Source organism: Mauremys mutica, chromosome 3 (genome assembly GCF_020497125.1).
Source record: "Mauremys mutica isolate MM-2020 ecotype Southern chromosome 3, ASM2049712v1, whole genome shotgun sequence".
In the NCBI taxonomy this organism is placed as follows: Eukaryota; Metazoa; Chordata; order Testudines; family Geoemydidae; genus Mauremys; species Mauremys mutica.
In genome coordinates this window covers 66,193,994-66,218,747 of record NC_059074.1, presented here as the reverse complement: position 1 = coordinate 66,218,747, position 24,754 = coordinate 66,193,994, and the positions used below count along the sequence as shown (strand labels likewise).

The following is a 24,754-nucleotide window of genomic DNA, read 5'->3' as shown; positions in this document are numbered from 1 at the left end:
CCTTCCGTTCCGGGACCCGCCGCCGAAGTGCCCCGAAGACCCGCGGCGGGGCCCCCCTCCGCCAAATTACTGCCGAAGACCGGGCTGCACTTCGGCGGCGGGTCCCAATTCGGCGGAGGGGGGGCCCCGCCGCGGGTCTTTGGGGCACTTCGGCGGCGGGTCCCAGAACGGAAGGGCCCCCCGCCGCCGAAGACCCCGGGCCCCCGGAATCCTCTGGGCGGCCCAGAAGCAAGTTGGAGCCATGTGTTGCAACAATACCTCCTGAGTGTAGAGAAAAGGGAAAATGTCTTGAAACAGAGCAAAAGCAGACTGAGAAAACAGCTCATTGGCTTTTATTTTAAAATCCTCCTTTAGTGGAATTATCTGTCAAATAAGTAATTCTATATGGTCATGTGGTGCTTTTGTCTCCCTTTACTTTCTACATTAGAGAGATCATCATTTAATTGTGATTACAAGTGAAGATATTTCATAAAACTAAATACTTAGAGTCCTTTGTAGTATCATTGGAAACTAGGAAATACTCCTGGACATTTAGTACAGATTTATAATAAATTTCCACAATCTATTACTGTAAATGGATGCCCTGATCCTTAAAAATGTTCCCCTGTAGCAGATTTTACATTTTTAAATACGCAGCGCCTTGATTCCTTATGCTAGTAGCCATTTTCCACTTTAAACCCTGTGGAGGGAATTATTCTCATGTACTGGAAATGTTTTGAAAAGATAGAGCAGCTGGCCTGATGAGTCACTGACCTAGATTAGAATAGGCAGTCTTTAAAGAGAGAAAATCTGCAGCACTAAAGAATAGGATATGCAGCAGAGTATATCACCTTGTGATGGGAGTTGTGACAAACAGTGGCTAAATAAAGAGAATATATAAAAAGGAGCCAAATACACAACTGGGGGCGGGGTTTTCCCTTCAGATTGTAATTGAAACAAGTGCCTGTTTATATAACTATAGTTTTTATAAATCATGGATACAAGTTTAAAATTCTGCATGTGCCATTGCTGGGGCTTGGGATTCAGGTTTTACACCTTCAAATTAGACTTATCCCCTTTATTGGTTTTGAAAGACAATGGGGAGGACATAGACCATTGAAGAGCTTAATTACTTTAAATAGGCAGGAGATAGGCCCTTGCTGAATAAGTCAGCCCCTAATGTTATGAAGTACCTTGTCTGAAACCATCTTTTATGGGAGAAAGTATCCAGAAAGTTGTAGCAGGCCACTCCAGGTATCCTGGGCTGCTGCTAACTAGATTTCTAGACTGGGAGTATCTCAACCACTGAATTGATATACTTGATCAGTCTTCTGGGGATGGAAAACTTCAGGTTGCCATACTAATGTTGCTAGACAGAGTATAGCAGTAGCCTTTGTCATAGATAACCAGCCAGGTGTGCCTTGGCAAGGATGGCTAAGGTAGCACACTGGTGGCTCCATGCTTTACTTTCTAGGTTTCCGAGGTTGTGTTATGTATTTGCTCACTTGCCCTGAGGGCACTTGGGTGCAAGCTTCCACAATTCCATCCTGTCCCATTTGTATGGGAAGCTGCTAGATGGTCTCATAACTTTGGGCTGCAGTGCCTTCAGGCTGCTTATTACTTGGATCGCTTGCCTCTCCTCCAGCCCATCTTCCACAGCTGGGGATAGGGCACTAGCCTCAGGGGTAGGGAAGTCTAAATTCTATTTCTTGCTTTGCTACTGATTTGTAACATCCCCAAAGTCACACTTAACCATTTCTGCCTTAATTTCCCCATTTTCAAAATGAGGATGATACACCCCTGCATAAGGCACTTGGAGAGCTACAGCTGAAATGTATTATGGAAAAATAAGGAATAAGTTGCTGCAGCCTTTAGACTTGCTGAATGAGTGCCAATGTAGAGACGGGCAGGAAAACACAGGTTAATGGTTTATAAAACTAGAGTAAGTTTTTGCCTCAGATTTTATTATTAAGATAAAGACCAAGCAAAAAGTACACACAAGCACATCGCTCTAGCTTTACTACACATGAGGACATACACAAAGAGCCATGTTTGAAAACCAGGAAATACGTAACACACACACCCCCCCCGCAGCTCCCCAAGTAGTAGCTGGTTTTACCTTATATGTAGTATAGGGACATAAAACATATACAAAAATATACCGTACTGCTTGGTAACATTTAGTACTGCAAGTTGTAAATTTCTTGAGATTTAAGAATTGCTTTTATCCCATAATAATTCCTTCATTTGTATAAGAAGTTTCATTGTAGTGTGTTATAGTAGCACTTATGAATTTTAGCTTTGAATCCTACGTCCCAGAACCCCACAGAAAAAAAAAGATGCTGTGAAATATACAGCACCAGAAGCAAGGAAATTGTTTTCAGGCATCTTGGTGGCTATTCCAATTAGCTGAATTTGTTTCAAAATATAAAATGAACCCTGTAGTCAATCTAATTAGGACCAGGGCCAGATTAGATGATCAAAACTTTGGATAATCCAGAGAATGGGTAAGTGTGAGGTTACAGTACTGTCTAGCAGCCACAGGAGAAATCAGCACACAGGACCAAAAGTGGGTGGTGGTTCAGTTCATGCAGAGAGCCAGATAATGGAAGGTCGGATAAAAGGGGTTCTACTGTATTAAATTCTCAGTGTCCCTATAAAAAGAACTTTTTAAAAATAGGTATTCACAAACAGAAATGCAGTTTGTCATGAGTCTTCTCCTTGCGGGTATTGCTGGGGAGTTGTCTGATCTGGTTTTGGGTTGCTACACAGAATTATTCAATCTAACTCAAGTCATACCTGGTAGCTTATCTAGTGGTTCAACTAACCAACATAGTCCCCTGTCACAAGATAAATCTTATAATTGTACTAATGTACATATAAGAGGAGCTGGGCAAGTATTTTTAAGTTTGCATTTTTTTTTTACGTACCACAATGAGGGGAGGAGGGAAGAGAGAGAGAGAGAATGAGTGCACACATGTGCATGGCTAAGTCAAGTCTACCTTACACATAGGGCTCTTATTTTTCTATGTACTGCTCTAAACGCTCTGTACCATTCGGACACAGAAATCATACGTTGCATTGGAGAAAGTGCTTCTGTGTCACTACCCACTGTTCCTGCCCACAGACTCCCAAAGGCAAACTCCAGCAGGGCCATGCCCAGTTGGCAGTCAGGGAGGGATGACACAGAGAGCCAGTCCACAAGCAATTGGCTGGCACAATTCCACCCCAATGAGAAGTAGAAGCATAGGCCTGCCACCAGCAGGAGCCCAGAAACAGGCCCCAGAAGAGACAACCTAGCCTTTTTTTTGGTCCCTCTTAACTGGAACACCTACAGCAATTTTGAGGTCTTTTATCACATAGCTATAAGCAAACTACTTTTAAAAAAAATATTTGGAATGTAAAAATATTTTTACATTCCCTTGCTGTCCATGAGTAAATCTCCTTCATGGCAAGCAGTCACACAGTGAGAGGATAGATAAGCTCTAGGCAGGGCTACACTAAATTCATTGGTAGGAAATGGTTTAATTGCTTAATGGCAGTCAATCAAATATTGCTATCAATGTCTTGCTCCTCCACACCTTGTTCAGCAACAAGTGCCGTCCATCACAGACTGCTTGTTTTGCAAGTACGCTGCAGAGACGCAAATATGCTTAGCTGGACATGACAAATTCTTTTATACTTAGGCAAACCTTTTTCCTAAGCAAAATGGAAATTACTTTAGGGGCTGGGAGCTAAGGTTTAATGCTTCCCAACTCAAAAGCTACCTTAGCACTTATTAAATTATGAAGGCTTGATATTCTGTGCTAGAAGCCTTTAATTTTATCTGAAGCAGCTAATACTTGTCTCAAAAAAGAAAAAAAAAACCCACACAGCTAGAGGCTGCATCCAGTCCCCAACCTATGCAGGCACCCCTCCCAGTGGGTTTGTAACTGAGGACAGCAGTTGGCCATGAATATTTATACAGCTGCTGGCTTGGTCTATGCATCTGCATTAAATCATCCTAGCTATGTTAGTTAGCAATAAGGGGGAAAATACAACTTGATTGACCTAGCTATTCCACTTGACCACCGTGAACACTTCCTCTGCTGGAGCTAGCATGGCGTGGGGAGGCAGTGTTCCCACACCAACAGAAAAACCCCTTTCTCCAGCAGTGTAGGCTGCACACAAACCATGTCCTTATGACAGCATAGCTATGGCCGTGTATTGTCAACATACCACTTACAGCTGTTTGCTGGGGGCAGTCTGACCAAAATCACAGCTAAGGGTTTGGCTGGGTCAGACTTCAGATAGAGGGCTGTGCAAGATGCACAGAGGTGTTCATGCAAGATTAACATTTTTCCTTTTGATTTAGTTTTAAACCAACACTGCCACATGGTGTTGAGGCACTGCTTGAGCGGAGGTCTTGAAGTTGAGCACCTGGAGTATTTATAATCATTAAAGAGCCACTGACTTGTTAGTGTCAGTATGCGGCTCAGGGACCAATTATTACATGCAGTTTACCTCCAGCAGTTTCAAGGGGATGGGTATCTTTCACTTCTTAATCTCAGCTGCTGTTACACTTTCTTAAACTGCTACCAACAATTCACTGCAGACATAGCTGCATTTCACTTGTGATATCCTCCATTCTATCTGTTTGTAATTTTTTTTTTAAATCGAGACATTATGCATCATATGCAGCACAACTACACTAATCAATCATTTGCTACAGGGGTGAATTTGGAAATATTAGGAAATAGTCTTTCAACAAATACTAGTTGGTACCTGAAATAGCCTTCCCTGTGTGTCTGACCCTTCACCATTCCACTTTGAAATCTAGGCCATTTATTGATTTCACAAAGATCTCAAGAGCCTTTCAGTCACTGTAACATTCTCCTCATCACCTCTGAAGAATCCAGGTACAAAAGGTTTTGATCTAACAGCTCCAGATTTAATTCAAACAAAATTAATTAAATCTTTTAAAACTGTTAACATTGGTACAAAATAAATGCAGTATCCACAGCAGACCTTGAACACAAGCAGGCTCTGCATCCAATACAAGCTTCACAAAACACAGTATATATCCCCCTTTATCACATGAGATGGAGGGAAGAGCTCACTGCCGAACCAACACACCTTCCAGCACACAACAGGATTAGAGCACACACATGACCTACTTTGTCCATGTCCCCTTCCAACATCTTAGGGCCCAAGAAATCTTGTGGCTGGTCCTACCACTACCCACTGTATAGCCTGATAAATATGCAGTCCCCAAGTGACTAGACTTTTCATCTGGGGGCCCCACACAGATTTTGTGGATATAGCCCCCTGCAGAAATCAACAGCTTATTTTTATAGACATGTCCCTTCAGTATTTTCTATGGTGGATGTGGTGGTATAAGGTAGTAGCAAGAGATGCCAATGCAAGATTTTTTACCCGCATCTAAACAACCTTTTGTGCAAGTGAAAAGTCCCCAAAAATGTATTTAAGTTGTCAAGACAAGCGGGAAAGAAAAAATGAATAAAAGGGGATTTAAACAATTTACATAAAAAAAAAATTAGAAAGACAAGGTGGATGAGGTAATATCTTTTATTGGCCCAACTTCTGCTGATGAGAGCGACAAGCTTTTGAGCTACACCGATCTCTTCTTCAGGTCTGGAAAAGATACTCAGTGTGTCAACTAAATACAAGGTGAAACAGAAAACGTGTCTCTCTCACCAATGTAAGTTGATACAATAAAAGATATGTCACCCACTTTCTGTCTCTAATATCGTGGGACTGACATGGCTACAACACTGCATACAAAAAATTAAATTGAGTCATCCAGATGGTTTGACACAAATTAATAAGGCTCATTACTTAAAGAAAGAACAGTGGCCTTGTGTTGATCAGTGCAGAGATAATTCATTGACAATTTTAAATAATGTATTCATTATATTAGAAGCCAAGTATACTATTGCACAGCATGGTGCTAGCAAAAACACTAATAGCTAGGGCCCTACCAAATTCATGGTCCATTTTAGTCAATTTCATGGTCATAGGATTTTTAAAATCGAAAATGTCATGATTTCAGTTATTTAAATCTGAAATTTCATGGTATTGTAAGTGTAGGGATCCTAACGCAAAAGGAGTTGGGGGAGGGAGGGTTGCAGTACTGCTACCCTTCTATGCTGCTGCTGGCAGCACTGCTGCCTTCAGAGATGGGCAGCTGGAGAGCAGCAGCTACTGGCTGGGAGCCCAGCTCTGAAGGCAGAGCCACTACAAGCAACAGCGCAGAAGTAAGGATGGCATAGTATGGTATTGCTACCCTTACGTCTGCGCTGCTGGTGGTGCTTGCGGCCCCCCTGCAGCTCCCTTTTGGGGCAGAACTCCCAATTTCAGAAATGCTGGTCTCCCCTGTGAAATCTGGTCTCTTGTGTGCTTTTATATAATATACAGATTTCACAGGGGGGGGATATCAAATTTCATGGTCTGACACACCTTTTTCATAGCCATGAATTTGGTAGGGCCCTACTAATAGCCAATGGACTCCCTCTAAGTGATGGGCAATGAGACAATATATCCATATCTAATCTTTTTCAATATATTTGCCATATGGTACTTGTTTAAGTCTGAACCATCTGAAGTTGGGCTCACTTAGATTATACTCATAAAATTGTCAGCGTCAAACAGTCTTCGCCACCACTACACAAGCAAGTCAAAGTGTACGCCATGCTCTGTCTTGAACAACTACAGTTGCCTCCACACTTGGCTTTCTACATGTAATGAGTACCAGGAGGGCTTCAGTGGCAGGTGTCTGTGTCATTAGTGTTGGAGAAAACTGTCCATCCTTACGATGCCAGCTATTTCCATGTGGGGGGAAGGAGGAGAAAGATGTCAGGTCAAGCCTCCATGGCATGGTTCCAGATAAAGGTCTGGTAATCTGAATGCTTAGTATGTTGCACAAGACTATCATAAGTTGGGGGGAGGGCCCTGTTCCAGGTCTGTTTGTGACAGAAAAGCTTATATCGCACACCATTTACATGTGCTGAGTTAACCCTTCTCTATGACTCAATGGCTATCAGAAGTTCCTGCGCAGTTGAAATCAGCACATGTATCTCCACCACAATGCCAGAATTGGCAAGGCTTCTAAATTTGTGTGGATTTTTCCTGATAAACTTCCATGGCTTTAGTTTGCAAGCCATGCCAGATTGCTGGTTGAATTACACCCAGTCAGTGTGTGTACTGCTAGCAACATTCTGCATAGTTGTCCAAGTGCAGCTGCTTTGGCACGGGTTGGTTTATCTTTCACACCAGTACATACCCAAAGCTTGAGTTGTTTCCAACTTGTAAATAAAATTACTCCAGACACTGGCACCGCAGTTCTCAGAGACCGCACCACTACATGAGATTATTCTTATGAAAGCAACATGAAGTAGATGGAGAGTACCTGGTTCTTTGCGCAATGAGAATAGATTTTCTTGGTCTACAACTCCCTCTGAAGTGAAAGATATCCCCTGATCCAAGTCCCTTGTGGCATGACTGAGGATAGGCAAAGAACAAGTTGAACAGCACTAGAGCAAGTACGCAGCCTTGCTTCACTCCATTCGAGATTTCAAATGTGTCAGAAAAGTCACCACTGGCAAGCACTTGCATTGTCATGTGGTCATGGAACAGATGGATGATTTGTATGAACCCTCTTAGGCAGCCCATTTTATGTAGAATAGCCCACAGACCCTCTCTGTTGACTGTATCAAAAGCTTTGGTCAAATCAATGAAAACTGCATTCAGGTCCATGTTCTGCTCTAAACATTTTTCCTGGACCTGCCTTACGACAAAGATCATGTCTATAGTACTATGACCTGGTCTGAAACCACACTGCTCTTCTGGCAGATTCTCCTCAGATATGTCTATAATGAGTCTGTTCAGTAGAATGCAAGCTAGTATTTTCCCTGTTGTACAGAGAGCAGTGCCTCCGTAGTCAGCTTTGCTGCCTTTGTTTTTGAACAATGATACAATACGGTAATAGCATCTTTGACATCTGCTGGCATTTCTTCCTCCCAAATGCTAGTCCAGGTATCATGGAACACCTCGATGCCTTGGGGTCTGCTACTTTATACAGTTCTACTGGAATACCATCCTTTCCGGAGGCTTTGCCAGTGTTCTGTTGTTTGATGGCTTTCATAACTTCCTCAACTGATGGAGGGAGATTGAGATCATCTTTGATGGATTTCTCACGTAAATGATCATTGTGTAAGCAGATCATTAATTACACATATAGACAAAACAAGCAGAGGCAATATTTAAGATAAATTTGCCATAATGAAATTAATGTATAGTTATACACGTTAAAAGAGGCATTACTTTGACTTTTCAAGAAATTTGTGAAGGCAATTTGACATGATTTACAAAAAAAAGTATCCATAATTCTCAGCATTAACCACTGCATAATAGCACATCTCCCTAAAAGTCACTTAATCCCACCCTAAAAATGTGTTGGGATGCTACAAATTTTAAATTTAGGCAGGGTTTTCCATATGGGCTCCAGCTATTTATTAGTTTTCTGTAAGTAAGTGTCACCTCAGAGTCAATACCTCTTCCAGTTTTAAAAAGGTGGAAAAAAAAATATGTTGAAATAAAACTAAATCTCTCCCAAATTCTTTATTTTGTTACAAAATAGGTCGCAGTGGTTTTGCAGTTACCCAAAAAATATCAGAATGCACGAGCAGTACAGCTGCAAGTACTGTGCAGCGACTTGCTTGCTTTCTCTGAGTACAGTACAGTAGCAGCAAGTATCAATCAATTACAAACACAAACTATAGTAATTGGCTATATCTGTTGTGCTGTGGGCAAAACAGGAATGTTTTCAACCCTGGTTCCTGTTGTTTCTGTATTAAATCCTGTGCTCACCATGTTAAAGGCTCACATTGACAATCAAGTCCACAAAACTGAATGTTATTAATTGAATTGAATAGAACACATTCATTCTAGGTCACCCAGCCACCCACAACTGCAAGAATATGAAATTTTCTGAAACATTAAATATGGCCACATATTTTGTTTTTGTTTTTCTTCAGCAGCAGATGGTAACTGTATTTTGTAAACACTAACTGAATATAATATACAGAACAGCATCACTAGAATTTTGATAGGTGGGGTTTCAGCAGCCTCTAAAAGCTGCTAGGAGTCTTTGGAGGAAGATTAACGGCAATTTTTTATTATGCTGGTTATGTTTCAAAATAATCTGCCTTTTGAATAGGGGAGAGGGGAGGAGATTCAGAGCCCGAAAAGGTGCTTCCTCCTCTTATTCCTCCATTCGGTCTTGATTTGAGTTTACTGTCCTCGTGGCCAAACAGTTCCACGCCACTCCTTTCAGAATCCAATGATACTCCTCCCTTTGCAGCTGCAGCAATCCCCACAAAGCAAAGTCAAGTGCATTACAACTCTTGTATCATGTTAGTGTATTCTGCTACCACAACACAGCTGGGCATGATGGCTAGTTAAATAAAACAAATAACAAGCAACAGCAGCAATGCTGAAGAAGGTTTTGATCTTAGGAAACACTTGGAAGTGACATAAAATAAGTTTTGACATAAAATATTAAGTATTTCACTTTATACAAAAGTGAGATCAGTCAGTTCAATATTCACAACAAAACACAAGGCATAAGATATGAAATATCTTCTACTGAAATAGGCAAAAAGGTCTGATGTTAGCAGCTGAATAAGAGTTCCTGATACCACAGAAACAATAAAAGAAACCAAGCTTTAGAAACCAAGGTTTTTCAGTCAAGGATCTGACGTGAGGCTTGGATAACTGGTTTGCTTTCTAAAATGATTGGTGGCTCTGAAATCAGCAGATCATCTTCACCCAGTGAAGAATTCTGGTCAGTGTTCACAAAGTTGGGGATGTTAAATTTTGTAAAGCAATTCAGCTCCTCCTCCAGCCTTCCACTGCTCCTAGCTACTTCCTGGAAGTGAATATTACTGTCCAGACCTGGGGCTTTATGGCTTTGTTTTGCTTTGTCCAAATGCTCCACTTCATTAATGTAAAAGTGAAAGAGTGACCTGGACTCTTCAGCTACTTGACGCGAAAAGACCTTGTCTGACTCCAGAGGTCTTCCAAAGTCTGCCACAAAGCTACTCACATGAAATCTTTTTTCAGAAGGTTCTGTATTGCTGGGGGGGAGGAAAAAATGCAAAATTATATGTACTAAAAGAACCGTGGAAATAAAAATAGCTATTAGACTTCAAAATGTTTACCTCTGAGTATCAAATGTAACTTCAGCAGGCATCAAAATTGGGAATAAATGCAAAAAATATTCATTTACCTAGGGCATGCTTAAAAGACGAGCTATCCACTTCATATTTTCTGTTGTAAAAGGTTTGTAGGTGTTTATTTTTTATAGATGTTGTAGTGCTGGAATAGATCATTAATGCCAGCATTCCTACATTGCACTTTAATATGCCAGGCGTTAGAAACCCCTGATCCTCCCATTTCATTTAATCTGCTGCTAAACACTCCTCGTTTAGTATTATGAGTAATAACACTAATAATTAGAGCAGCACTTAACATTTTCAGAGCATTCTACAAAGCATTAACTGACATCTGTGGGATGTATGTAATGGGTACTGCCCCCAGGTCTCTTTTGTGACTAGTAATCACTTGACTAGCTGGTGGTCAGCGGAGGCATCTATGAAGCTGAAGTCTAGGGGACTAGATCTAGAAAGGGGACTATACTCACCACTGCAATACCTAATATTTAGGAGCCCTTGCTGCCTAGTGGAATCCACAGCCCCAAGTTAGATGCATTGGCTCTCCGAACAATACCTGGGGAGGAGTCAGGTGCCTAAGAATGGGATTCACACAGGCCAGCATGCTGAGCAGTGAACCGCCTAAGCTAGGCAATAGGTAAGGCCCTTCGTTATTGGTATTTACTGATTTTCCCAGAAAAATTCTCAGGGTTTCTAAAAAGCCAGTATTCAGGTGTTGCTGATATTCTTCCAAATTGTGGCTTTTCTGAGACCTGGGAATTTTTCGCAGGGGAAGCAGATGAGGCCGTGCATAAGGGCCAGTGGGGTTAGCAGGAGGCTTTGCCCAGCATGGGGGCTAGTACTCCTGGGAAATAGTCTTTCACTCCCCTCCTGATCCAGCCCAGGGGTGGAGAGAGATATGAGCAAGGCGCTGGGTCCTGCAGCTGAGACTCCTGTCTGCTGCAGGACTGGAGCAGAACCTTCCTCAACTGCCCCTTGGTGTGTACACCCCACTCCCCTTAGCCACAACTGCCCTCCCACCACCCTTGGTTTGTTTTTTTGTTGGTTTTACTGATTTTTCTTCCAATAAAAACCAATACATTCCCAGGACATTAAAATTACCCAAAGCAAAGGGACTTCCTCAGAGGAAATGACATGAGGGGTGTGGCCTATTCCCACCCCTCGAAAAGATGTAGGTGCCTGTGTCTGAGCCAGACGGAAAATGCCTCTCTGTGCTTGGTATTCACAGCCCTAAACCCTCTCCTGCAGTTCGGCACCTAAGCCCTTTCTCACCAAAAAAATGAGGATCTGGTGTCCCCCCATTATAACCTTATCCCAGTGGTTAGCGCACTCACTGAAGATGTTGAAGTCATTGATTCAAATCTCCCTTCTGCCTGATGTGGAGCAGGGATTTAGACCCACATCTCCCAAGTTTCAAATGAGAGTATCGTAACCACCGGGCTGTGAAATATTCTGGGGTAGCTCGGTCTCTCACTGTCCCCTGATGCAGCTGTTCTATAATGTAAAACTATTATGGGCCAGACAGCGTGAGAATGCTCTATAGCCCTATGGTTAGGGCGCTCTCCTGAGAGACTCAAAGTTCAAGTTCCTGTTCCAATGACTATTTAGTTATTTATACAAACTGGAACAGCTTCAACATGAGACACAGAGAGATCGACTGTAGAATACTCTATAGCCCAATGGTTAAGATGCTCACGCTTCTCAGATTCTGGGTAAAATCCCAGCTCCATCAAAGCCAAGGGCAAAACTCCACTGATTTCAATGGAGCCAGGATTTCACCCATTGTTTCAAACTGAGGACAATATAAAAGGCCAGGAGGGCAGCAGGATAGCTATGAAGACTGAACAAACAGCTAGGAGACCCAGAAACTCAGCACAGAAAAGCAAGGGAGCCTAAAGAGTAGTAGAAAACCATCCTATGCAATAAGACTTTTATATGATCTATCAATACTGATAAATCAAATAAGCAGTGTGAAGTTTAAACCCTATGTTACACAGAGATGATCTATATGGTATATAATGCAGGTGTATTCGATTCCGTATGATTTAAAAAGTTTGCCCAAGAGCAAAAAACATTGTCATTTTAGAGTGTATTCTATTAGTAGAATTTCCATTACAGTAATATCCTGTGCTTTACAAAGCCAGTAAGTGTGTTCTAATGGATTTTAATAGATTTTCACAGGGGACGTTAAACTCCGTAAAGAAGAGAATGTACAGTTAAAAAAAAAAAAACCACACACACACCCCCCTAGGCTTTACTATATTAAGGCCCTTTGTTATTGATATTTACCCATTTCCCCCCCAAAAATTCTCAAGTTTTTCAAAAAGTCATTGTTCAGGTTTTACTGATACCCCCGCCCCTCCCCCCATTTTTGGTACCTGGGGAATTTTTGAAGGAGAAACAGATCGGGCTGCGCTGAAGGGACAGGGTCAGGAGGGGGTTGCATCTGGTGGGATGAGTACTCAAAGGATATAGCCTCCCCTCCTGACCCCAGCCCCTCAGTGAGGCCCCGTTCACTTCCCCTGCATGGGGGCTGGTGGAATGAGATGGGCAAGGAATTGAGCCCCTGCAGCTGAGACAACTCAACTACTGCAGGCAGTGGAAGGCTTCCTCAACTGCCACATACAGAGAACACCATCACTGTCCATTGTCTTCAGTTTTTAAACCAATTTGCTCACGCTTTTTAAATTTTTGAATAAAAACTGAAATTCCTGGGAAATTTAAAACAAAATAAATATGCAAAACAAAAGGGCTTAGATGTTTACCGGCTCCCCAAGCTTTTCTTCCTTGCCTCGGAGGACGCCGCCCAGGAGGCGGTGGAGAAGGGCCTGGCGGTGGGGGGCGTGTTCGTCCCCCTGGAGCCGCTGGAGCTTTTCACTATTGGGCACAATATAGGCTACAATGATTGATGCAGATATTCTTTTTCTGTTTATATTGGTCTGCCTTGGTAATTCTGAGAGCAGTTTGAAGCTGTGCAATTATATTAGTCAACAATTTGTAAGTACAGGTTACAAGAACAGACTCATGAGGTACATATACTGGTTTTCCTAAGGCCATTTTTAAATGAGCTATCAATGAAGTCTGGACATCTAGACTAATTTTCATGCACAGATACAGCAAGCCTCAGCAATCTTGTGGCTTGTTTTTTCCCCAACCTGATTTTCTGAACATGGATAATTTACAAAAAACACAGACAAAAACAATTCTGGCCTTATTGCCATAATTATCAAAATAGAGTTCTTATTTTTCCCTGCCCTCTACATTTTCTTTCTATTCTGTCCTCACTCTTTATATTATATCCTGACTGAAGACCTCAGGAAATCTGGTTTTGGACATCCTGTACAATTCTACTCAGAACATGCCTAGAGCTTATTTGTCTGAGGTGGTAACCAGCCTTTGATGCACATACGGGAGAATTCTGCTACCTATTCTGGATCAAGTTACATTTGTGCCCACATTAAGGCCCCTTTAACGCTGCCAGAGTGGTCTAAAGGGACAACAGTATAGCTGTGCATCAGGGTCTCTTCCAAGACCTGGGTATCCCATTAACATCAACTTGCCAGTAAAGTTCTGCAAAACAACTCACTACTGGAACTGTGAGTCAGGAAAAGGTCCAATGAGGTGGGAGGGGCGGGAAAATACAGCTCAAACTAAAGCCACAGCCTGCATTGACTTTTCCAGTAAATATTTACTTTTCCCAGAAAATGTTATATTCTTACACATGCATCAAAAAGAAAAAGGGAACAATAGCATTCATTGCCTTCAGAGAACATTGATGAATAATGTTTCTAGCTCAGTAAGCAATATGTTATCTGAATCCATATAAAATAATAATGCTCTAAGACACTGGAACCAGGTCACTCCAGACACAGCTGTGATAATAACAAATATTCAACCATCCTACACTCAAATCTACATCCCATAGCTCCAAAGGACGCCAAAACTAAAGTAGGCACAACTGAGAGACTACTTGGGGAATGAGGAAAAATACTAACAGAGAGCAGCAGCACACTGGAAGGCTTCTGTAGGCCTTCCTTTCTCCCTATAGGCATCTTTCCCACAATACAAACACTTACTCATGCTGAGAGACACCCATATCATTGTGTGTTCATTGCACCATGCTCACTCCAATCATTCCTCTCCCCCCACTATTTACTTGGATTACAGTAGCACATGGCGGATCAAATCAGGGATGACTGCTCCAACAACCCAAGCACCATTTAGACATTTAAGCAAAGAGACTCTTAAGCTCTTTTGCGGCAGGGACTGTCTATATTATGACAAAACACAGCAGGGACAGTTAAACAGAAGGAGGGGGGGCATGATGAGGTAACTGTGGAACAAGCAGTAGTCAGACTCTGAATAACAATGCTCCCTCATGTATGTTATCTTCCCTCCTTCACTGCACAGACACAATTTCCATCTCATGGGTAATTTCGACATATCAATATTTGTATTCATTCTGAATCTGAAGGAAGATCAGCGTTTTAAAAATTTCCCATGAAACAGAATTTCTGAAAAATTTTGATTTAAAAAAAATGAACATTTTGGAATTTTGAAATTTTATTTTTATATCATTTTTACGTTATTTCATGACATAATATGCACCACTCCTACTACTCCTGGGAGCATTCTGCGCACAATATTTTAAAATTCTGCACATTTTATTCGTCAAAATAACACTACATAATCACGCCAGTTTCAATTATTTTGGTAATTTGTTTCAAAATACCTGTCAGCAAGTATGTCTGTAACAACACAGACACACAAAAATTCCCCCAGGAATAGAGCGTTAAAGAAACCCCTATGACAACCCAATTCCTGTTTCTCTGCCCCCTTTCCTCTCCTAGTGCCAGGGGCGGCTCCAGGCCCCAGCACGCCAAGCGTGTGCTTGGGGCGGCATGTCGCAGGGGGCGCTTTGCCGGTCGCCGGGAGGGTGGCAGGCGGCTCCGGTGGACCTCCCGCAGGCGTGCCTATGGAGGGTCCGCTGGTCCCACGGCTCCGGTGGAGCATCCGCAGGTACGTCTGCGGGAGGTCCACCGGAGCTGTGGGACCGGCGACCGGCAGAGCGCCCCGCGGCGTGCCGCCGTGCTTGGGGCGGCGAAATGGCTAGAGCCGCCCCTGCCCAGAGCCCAGCCAGGGGGCCAGATACCCACAACCCCTCTCCCCCAGAGCCCAGCCGGCCCAGATACCTGCACCCCCTTCATCCCAGAATGCAACCAAGGAGCCCCCCCTTGCCCAGACACACCCCCCCCACCTCAGAGCCCAAGGATCCAGAGGGAGAAACAGCCTGATGCTCAGTCCCAGTCATGCACAGAGCTTCCTCTGCACCGCTCTCTCCTCCCCTCAGGGCATGCCGGGAACTGCAGCCGCCAAGAACCCTCTAGCTCTCTTCCCATCCCCCCAGCAATGTCTTCTATGTGCGAGCTGGGAACTGCCTGGTCCAGCAGCCCCTAGTGGCAGCCAGAAGCACTGTAGCCCATTTCTGTGAGGGAAAGGAAATTCTGTGCACACAACATTAATTTCTGCAAAATTCTGCATTGCGTAGTGGGCAGAATTCCCTTTGGAGTATCCTACTGACAAGAGTTGAAATAATTATTTAAAAAATAAAACACATTAAGGGCCGCTGGTACTTAGTACTGATTAAAACGTCTCTCGTTTGTGTTATAAATAAAACACTGACACTCCTTAGCCCATTGTTGCATGTGTGGATATGGTTTAACTAGGCTGCAACTTTATTAACTCATCTGGGAACTATCCAGCAATAACTCATTTCCACCTGACAGGGGGCTGCCATCACCCCTCCAAAGCTGGTCCAAGCCAGTCACTGAGACTCCATTGCCCTCTCCTCAGATGAAAGTTAAGGGCCTGGGGAAAGGGGGTTGTCTCCAGATATTAGAAGCCTCAATCCCATTACCCAGCTTCTTTAGTGGATGCCTTCTCCTAAATCCACTTTCAGTTTATCAGAGAACTGGACCCCCTATAGAATAAGTAACTGCTCAGGACACTTGCATCCAGGCATGAGAGGGGACTCAGGACTGGAGAGACAGGATTTAGATCCCCTCCCACAGGTGCACAAGGGCCAGTGAGTTACCTGAGTCCAATGGGCCCACCCACCAGCTCAAGTGATGCCTTTCCATCCTCCAACTCTCAAGTGATGGGGGACTCTTAAAGGCGCCACTACCCTTTTCCTCCCTGCCAGTTCCAACAAAGTGCAGTCAGCTTCACCACCACCTTCAGATGGACAGAGTTGAGACTGAAACAGTCCAGAGAGATCTGCAAGTGATGTGAGATGACAAACACTATGAATATCTAAACAATCAAGGAAAAGAGCTAGGCAGGAGCAGGCAGAGTGCTCAAGAAGGAGAAAAGCAAGTATGATTCTTTCACAACCAATTCCTCATCCACTACAACAGAGACCTCACTCCATAGAGACGGCCTTTTATTTCACTTGTGGTTTGTGAGCTGAGCTCACATAATCTATCGGTGCTGAGTGGTGGAGTCTGCATGAGCTCACCATGTCTGAAAATCAGGCCACCTATTTTTTCGTTTATTTATAATCTTTCAATTTAGAATAAAATGTTCCTGCAACACAGGCTCTAAAATTATTTAAAATTATAAACCAAATAGGCAGGCCAGTCAACTCACCCCTTTTACCAAGTAGAAACTCGTAATCAAAAGGTATCAGCCCATATTTTGGCCAGCACCTCTATCCCCCGCCTCTGTTCAAAAGGCGGATGAAGGACAGGGGCCCTGCAGGATTCACAAAAAAATAAATAAATAAAAAATAAAAAAAGAACAAATCCAGACTATTTCAGATCAGGGGCTAAATGGCTTTCAAGAACCCATAGGCCCTTATGCTGAACATCCTGCCAGGCACCCTGTATCCACAGTAACCTTGCATCAGCACCTCTCCTGACTGCAACTGTGGCATGGTAGCATGGGGAGAGTGATGCTCTCTCAGATCAGCAGGCCCAAGGTATAGGAACCAAGCATCAGGTGACCACGATTGAAAAAATTCAGCTGAATCAGTCACCTCTCTCATTTTAAGCCACAGGATCAGTATTTTCATCTAATTTCACTCTCTTGAGGGCAAGCTTCTTTACCTCCCCTGAAGGTAGAAGGTAACGGGGAATGTTTAGGGGTTGGAGTGCACCTACTGTTAACATGTGAAGAGACAGCAATGGCTGGAAGGCAGTACTTGTGATGTTAGATTCTGGTAATGCTGGGGAACTCACGCACAGCAGGTAGAAGCAAGGCTGCCCCACACTAAGTGCATACGGTAGAGAGGTGCATCACAACTCTGGGTACCCCCGGGAAGCATCAACTCCTAAAACCCTCCGTATCAGATTGTAACCCTTCAGCTTCTTAGAAGAAGCCATTAAGGTACATCAGCTTTAACGTAGGCTACATCTACACTGCATTTTATTCATGTATCATTTTGCCACCCTCCACACGTCCCTATTTCCCCAACCGTCTGCTCTTGTCACTGCACCCCACTTACAGTGACTTATGCAGTAGATGTAACCTAGATTACCATACATTACACACCTCTTTAGGCAGCACGTAGGGCAGGGGTGGGCAAACTTTTTGGCCCGAGGGCCACATTGGGGAATAGAAATTGTATGGCGGGCCATGAATGCTCACAAAATTGGGGTTGGGATGTGGGGGGGGGGTGAAAGCTCTGGGGTGGGGATGAGAGGTTTGGGGTGCAGGAGGGTGCTCTGGGCTGGGACCGAGGGGTTCGGGTGTGGGGAGAGGCTCAGAGGTGCAGGCTCCGAGTGGCGCTTACCTCAAGCACAGTGCGGCCCCTGCGCCCCAGCTGGAGCGCCACAGTGGGGCCGAGCCGCTTGGTGCGGCCCCAACCCAGCGCCCCAGCCGGTGTGGGACGAGCTGCATGGTGTGGCTCCCGGGCTGGCTTAAAATGGCTCATGGGCTGGATCTGACCCACGGGCCATAGTCTGCCCACTCTGACGTAGGGTATATGTAGCTACATGCCACAGTAAAGAGCAGGCTGCATCTGATCTGCAGTGTGAAGCCAAATGTGCCAGTGAAAGGCTCTGGCAGAGGGAGCTGCCTGAGCCTTTTGAAGCTGCCTCTCTCCTGCCAGTCTTTCACTGCAGCGGTGAAAGGCTCTGGCAGCTCTGTGCATTAGGGAAAGGATGCTATACTGCTAAAAATAGCAGTGTAGACAGGGGGAGGCATTGCTTGTGCAAGTACAGAGCCCTGCAGTGTACATACTCACACGGTTCAGGAGTGCCTAAGCCATGCCTCACTGACTACAACGCTATTTATACCTGTGCTGAGGGGCTCGTAATGTGTGTACTCTATATGCTGCCAAAAGGAGTGTGCAGTGTAGATGTACCTCTAAAGCAGGCCTGCACAACATGCAGCCCGGGGGCCACATGTGGCCCGCGTGGGCTCACTGTGCAGCCCGTGGGGGGTGAGTAGGCAAGTGGCGGGTGAGGGAGGGGGGCTGAAGAGGCAGGTGGGCAGTGGTGAGGGGCTGAGGCAAGCGGGGGGGGCAGGTCAGCCGGTGGCGGGGGAGAAGGAGCTGAGGAGGTGGGCAGTGGCGGGGGCTGAGGAGGTGAGCCGGGGGTGTGGAGGGGGGCTGAGGAGGCGAGTGAGGAGTCAGTGGCTGACCTATTCTACTGATCTGGTCTGGCTCCCATCCCCTCTCCAAGGGTTGCAGCTGTCTGGAGGTGCTGCCTTCCACGCCTTCCTCATTCACACCTCATTCATTCAATAGGGCAATTGATTACAAAGTTGGTGGAAGATCTTATTCTACTTCTAGCAAAAAGACATTTTTCTTTTACCTTAATTATACTACCTTAGGGGCTCGCTATAACATATTACCAAGATTCAATACTGCTGTTTCGGTGGGCAGCACTGGGGAAGGAGGGTTTGTTTCTGCAGGGTGGGCAGTCCTTGGGGGGGTGGCGGCACTGGGGGTGTGTGTATTGTGTTTCAGGGGGGCTTGGCGGTGCTGGAGGGGGGGGGGTCGGCCCTCAGCTGTTTTCTTTGGAGTAATATGGCCCTTGCTGCTTTCCGAGTTGTGCAGGCCTGCTCTAAAGGAATACAACAAAGAGTCCTGTGGCACCTTATAGACTAACAGATGTATTGGAGCATGAGTTTTCGTGGGTGAATACCCACTTCATCAGAGGCCTAAAATGTAGCCTATCATCTTTCTTTTAGGCTGAAAGTGTGCGCCTATGCTCATTATGCTGTCCTTCCTCTCTACTTGCGTACTGATTTTGCTAAGCAGGTGGAGGTATTAAAATATTCTATACAGAAGTGCTCTCTCAAATGAATTCTGAAAACAAAGATGCTTGAATATTTTGGTGCCATCAACCTGGTCACAAGAACAAAATAGGCAGGCAGACTAGAATGGTGGTATAATATCTACACTGACAAAACACATCCTGGGACCACACAGAAACAAGCACACTGGATTTGTTGTCTGGTCTGCCAAAGATGACTGATGTTAGAAATTATGCTGCTCCGGTTTCTGAATAGGCAGATGTTTTAGTATCAGCTGGAAAGTATTAAAAAAAATCTCCTTTTTTTATAGTAGGTAAAATTCTGGGCAGTTTAGCCTTGACAGTGTCCCCTTTACAAACAACTCAATAGAAGGGACCATCACTGTAATGGGAAAAACATTTGATCAGCACATCACATTGCTGTCGGCCTCTGATCAGACTCACTCTGGGTGCGGTGCTCCTGTCTTCGTCAGCAAGGTCAGCACAAAGAACATGAAAATGACAAAAACTGCCAGACCGACCCAAAATCCAATCACAATGGAATCTGCAGGAGAGAGGTAATAAACTGATTAGTATTCCACCTTCGCTTGTAAACAGGTTCCATTCCACATAATGTGTCATGACTCAGAGTTCAGAAAGGCTTTGTTTCTTATTACAAGACACATTCAACATCCTGACCGGCCAACGTACCAGGCACTATGTCTCTGGAAAAAGCCAATGGATATAAAAGTGATTAATTCAGCATCAGATACACCAAGCATGCACAGCACTGAATGCAGAAACAATTCTTTATTTAATTTCCACTTTTATAGCAATAAAACCTCAGGACAGGCCAATGTTTGGCATCCTAGGTTCTTGAACTCCTCCCAGCCACTCAGTCTCCAGCAAGTGCCCTGTACTGCTATCATTAGTGCTTAATTACAGCCAATTTGTGTGTTATTGTGGCTGTACTCAATAGTCATAATTGATTGGAATAACTAGAAATGCTATTTGGTCAAAAACAGGTAGTGGATAGAGCAATAAGTGAATTAAATGCACAGCATTATGGTAACAGGCGCTGAGAGCAACCCCTATATTTAACTTACCTAACACTTTCCATTAAAAAAGGATTCTTACAACGATTTCTTTAAGAAGCTCTCATACTAGGGTGACCAGACAGCAAGTGTGAAAAATCAAGACAGGGGGTGGGGTGAAATAGGAGCTTATATAAGACAGACCCAAAAATCAGGACATCTCACACTTTCATAGTTTTCAGCAGGCCTTTGATACCTGACAGGGAGAATGCCCTCAAACTACAGAAGCACCTGTTTGTCGTCTCAAAATCCATTCAATTTTTGCTAAGAAATCGTCATTTCCCCTTCTCTCTGATGTGCCTTAGGAAATTTTTGGCAACCTGCCAGAACTACTACTAAAAGACAACATTCTAAGTGGGGCTTGCAGCACTGCCAAAGCAGCAGCAGCAGCAGCACCACATGCTGTACTGAGCACACCAAAGAGCTACTGGAATAAGAGGAAGACAGCTGGGCCAGGATCCCCCCAACCCCCAGACTGGCCCCAGTTGTCCACACCTCCTCTGGGGTAACCTATTGGGCAGGTGCTCCCCCAGCTCACATGGGGGATGGGGGGAAAGAGCATGTGAACACCAGGCCAGGCTCCCCACAACCATCCCAAGACCCAGCCCATGGTCGTAGTGACCGCCACCCCAACATAATAGCCCTCTCTTGTTGCCAACCTTAATTCACTCCCTGTGCATATATATGCATGATGATAAAATGTTTAATTACATGATCACTTTTTCATCCACAGGACCCCTGACTCATTCAATGCACAGGCTGGATGCACAAAGAGGCAGAATTAAGCCTGCACAGGCAATTGTAAATTTGGCTTTTCCTAACATTAAAGTGCTTTTAAAAATTGCAAATTAAACAATATTTTAACACAGTGTAATTGTATTTACTGTATATACTCATTCATAAGCTGAATATTTTTGGTAAAAAAATGACGCATCAAAGAGCGGCTTATAAATGGGTCTACACCAAAATTTGATGATTTTAAGTTCTGTGGAATCATTGAATTGAATAGCTAATACATTGCTGTTTTGTTTACCTGGAGCATCTACAGGCATGGAGCCCGTCAGCTCCCTGTGGCTGCGGTTTGCCGTTCCCAGCCAATGGGAGTTGTGGGAAATTCCCATTGGCTGGGAACGGCGAACCGTGGCCACCGGGAGCTATGGGGCTCCATGCCTGCAGATGCTCCAAGTAAACAAAATGTCCCATCAGCATCTTACCCTAACAGGCCGGGAGCCAAAGTTTGCCAACTCATTTACTGATGTCAATACTGCAGCCTTTTAAAGTTGCAAAGGCTTTGTTTAGTGGACTAGACTGGCTTGAAATGGACCTCATAAGTCTCGAGCCAATATGAAAATATAACATGCAGAATCAATGGAATCTCTAATAAAATTGAAATAGCCTGTTATCCCTACAGATATGCCAATCTACAGGGCTGCTCTGAAATAAACAAAGAACAATAATAATTTGACAGTGATAAAGCAGGTGACATTCCTATATAAAGTCCTTCAAAATCTATAACTACAATAATAATAATAATCTATTTTCATAGTAGTATTTAAAATGAACAGTGAAATCAAAAGAAAAAGGTTTTATCATGCAGTGTTCAAACTTAAACAATAATTGTGCCGCTGCTCGTGAATTATGTATCAATGAGAAGCAATTAAGAGAATGGCAAAAAAATAAAACACTAAAAGACATGCTAAGAAGCAAGAAAAAATGTCCAACGAGGTGTGCTTCATTTCCTGAACTAGAGAAAGATCTCAATAATTGTGTTGTTGAAAATTGACAAAATGGGTACATTGTCACCAGAACTGGAATTCGTCTGCGTGCTCTGCAAATGTCGAAAGACGACAAATACAAGTCAGTAAAGCTGTCAATTTTTGTCGCATCAGCGGGTTGGTGTATTCACTGCATGAATCGTCATGGTCTCCATCTTCGTCAGCGAACAAAGATAGCGCAAAAACTGCCTAGAGATCTGGAAGAAAAAAATCGAATCTTTCCAAAGCTTTATTATAAAATATCAAAAGGAATATGCATTTGAACTGTCACAAATAGGAAATATGGATGAAACACCAGTGACATTCGATCTCCTGAGCAACAGAACAGTAACTGGTGTTGGTGAAAAAACAGTTTTAATTAAAACCACTGGCTATGAAAAAATCCATTTTACAGTGGTTTTATCATGTTTGACAAATGGATCAAAGCTCCCTCCTGTTGTTCCTTTTAAAAGAAAAACCTTGCCTCAAAACATGAAATTTCCTGCTGATGTCGTCATACATGCACATGAAAAGGGATGGATGGATGAAAGTGGGACTATTGAATGGCTGGAAAAAGTATTGAATAAGAGACCAGGAGCACTTTTCAAGAAACCTGCTATGCTCGTTTGGGACATGTTCAGGGCACACAAGACGGATGAAGTGAAAAATGTGGCCAAAAATATGAAAACGACTTTGGCTGTAATACCGGGGGGCTTAACTTCAGTTAACGGCTAACCGCGAACACTGGGAGCTGTGGGTCTCCGTGCCTGCAGACGCTCCAAGTAAACAGTTCCCATTGGCTTGATGTCTGCCTGAACAAACCCTTTAAACCCTTTAATGGATGTGCTCAGGCATGACAAAGTTGACAAAAGGTGGGAATCTAATGAAGCCCGAAATCAATCTGGTCGCCCAGTGGATCAAGGACACGTGGATGTCCATTCCCTCAGAAATGGTAGAAAAATCATTTAGGATATGCTGTATCAGCAATGCACTCGATGAGTCAGAAGATGATGCCATATTTGATGATGACACAACAGAGGCTGATGATAAGAAGGAACCTGAGTTGGAAGAAGACACTGCCGACATCTATGATGACAATGCAGGTGCAGCTGTGACTGAAGCTGAGTGTAATGAACTGTTTGGTGAATCAGAGACTGATTCAGACTTTGAAAGAATTTAAGACTTGTTAACTTAGCACAATATGAGACTTAACTTGTTTTAAATATCCATTTACTGATTTTAAATATTGAATGTAACTTTGAAGGTGAATACATATTTGTTCAGTTATTATAACAGGTTTTTCGTTAGATTACATTAAAATAATTCTAGCAAAACTTCTGAGTGTTTCTTGTAATGCCAGCTTTTAAAATATAGCAGAGGTCGGAAAACATTGGCTCCCGGCCCATCAGGGTAAGCCGCTGGTGGATCGGGATGTTTTATTTACTTGGAGCGTCTGCAGGCACGGAGCCCCTCAGCTCCCAGTGTTCGCGGTTTGCCGTTCCCAGCCAATGGGAACTTCCTGCAGGGCTCCGTGCCTGCAGACGCTCCAAGTAAACAGTTCCCATTGGCTTCTTAATCACTGTGGTGGATCTGCCGCTTTGAGCCTCAGTTAGATGATCTAGCTCAAAGGCCGCAGCACGTGCACATACGCCAAAAATCTTCAACGCTTGCAGCTGTTAATGTCCCCCAATGAGTGGCGATATAACCAGACTCCAGTTCCGTGGATTTTAAATACAGAGGAAAAAATGAAGGAAAACAGACAGAGCATTAACAGTACAAGCATGACTTTATATAAAAGCGATTTCAAACTGAATTGCTGTTTGGAAAGTGATGAATATTTATGGAAACCTAAAGCTGAACAGTGGTTAAAATACAGATGCCAGTTGCCTGGAGGATTTCTACATACGCTTTCCAAATTTAATCAGTAGTTGCAAAAAATATATTGTTCCCTTCACCCAACTGGGAGTAGTGAAAAGTAACGCAATGCTAAATAATTGCTCTAGGAAGCCTGCAGGGCTTTCAATTGCATTATCACTTTGGGATAAGATTTTTCCTGTTTTACTAGATATTCTCCCCTTTTCTGGTCCCCCAGCTACACCGCACATATGCAAGCTAAGCCATTTTAAAATGGAGGACATCCCCCTCAATCACACAAAAAGAAGAATTCGAGTGTATCAGAGCCACTACCCTTGCCTGCCTTCTCTTACATCCCTTTACACTCTCATAATACCTTTAATGCTGTAGCATTCCATTGAGAAGGCTTCACCCATCAATCTCAAGATGCAGAGAGAATGAACAGTTGTTCCAAATTTGCTTCTTTATCTGCATCTGCCAGAAGGCACAGTGCTCCTTCGCTGACTGCTACATCTTGACACCATGAATCATATATACACAATTTAAGTGACTAATGGCCAAATTCGGCGCTCAGTTGTACCACTGTAACCTCGGTGAATTCA

General features: G+C 43.6%; 1 protein-coding gene across 11 annotated transcripts in view; it reads right to left on the bottom strand.

The window, feature by feature from the left end:
- Positions 1 to 8,442: 8,442 nt before the first annotated feature.
- Positions 8,443 to 24,754, bottom strand: part of MRAP2 (melanocortin 2 receptor accessory protein 2) — a 64,385-nt gene continuing 48,073 nt past the window's right edge. For 10 of the 11 annotated variants that reach the window (XM_045008874.1, XM_045008873.1, XM_045008876.1 and 7 more), the window contains 2 exons: positions 19,916 to 20,015; positions 8,443 to 10,115 (listed from right to left, as the gene is read on the bottom strand). In XM_045008874.1, coding sequence (XP_044864809.1) covers positions 9,722 to 10,115; positions 19,916 to 20,015 — 494 coding nt within the window. In that variant the 3' untranslated portion in view covers positions 8,443 to 9,721. Of the gene's footprint in view, positions 10,116 to 19,915; positions 20,016 to 23,004; positions 23,199 to 24,754 lie in introns of those variants that run through there. The other variant, XM_045008880.1, reaches the window with a different exon arrangement.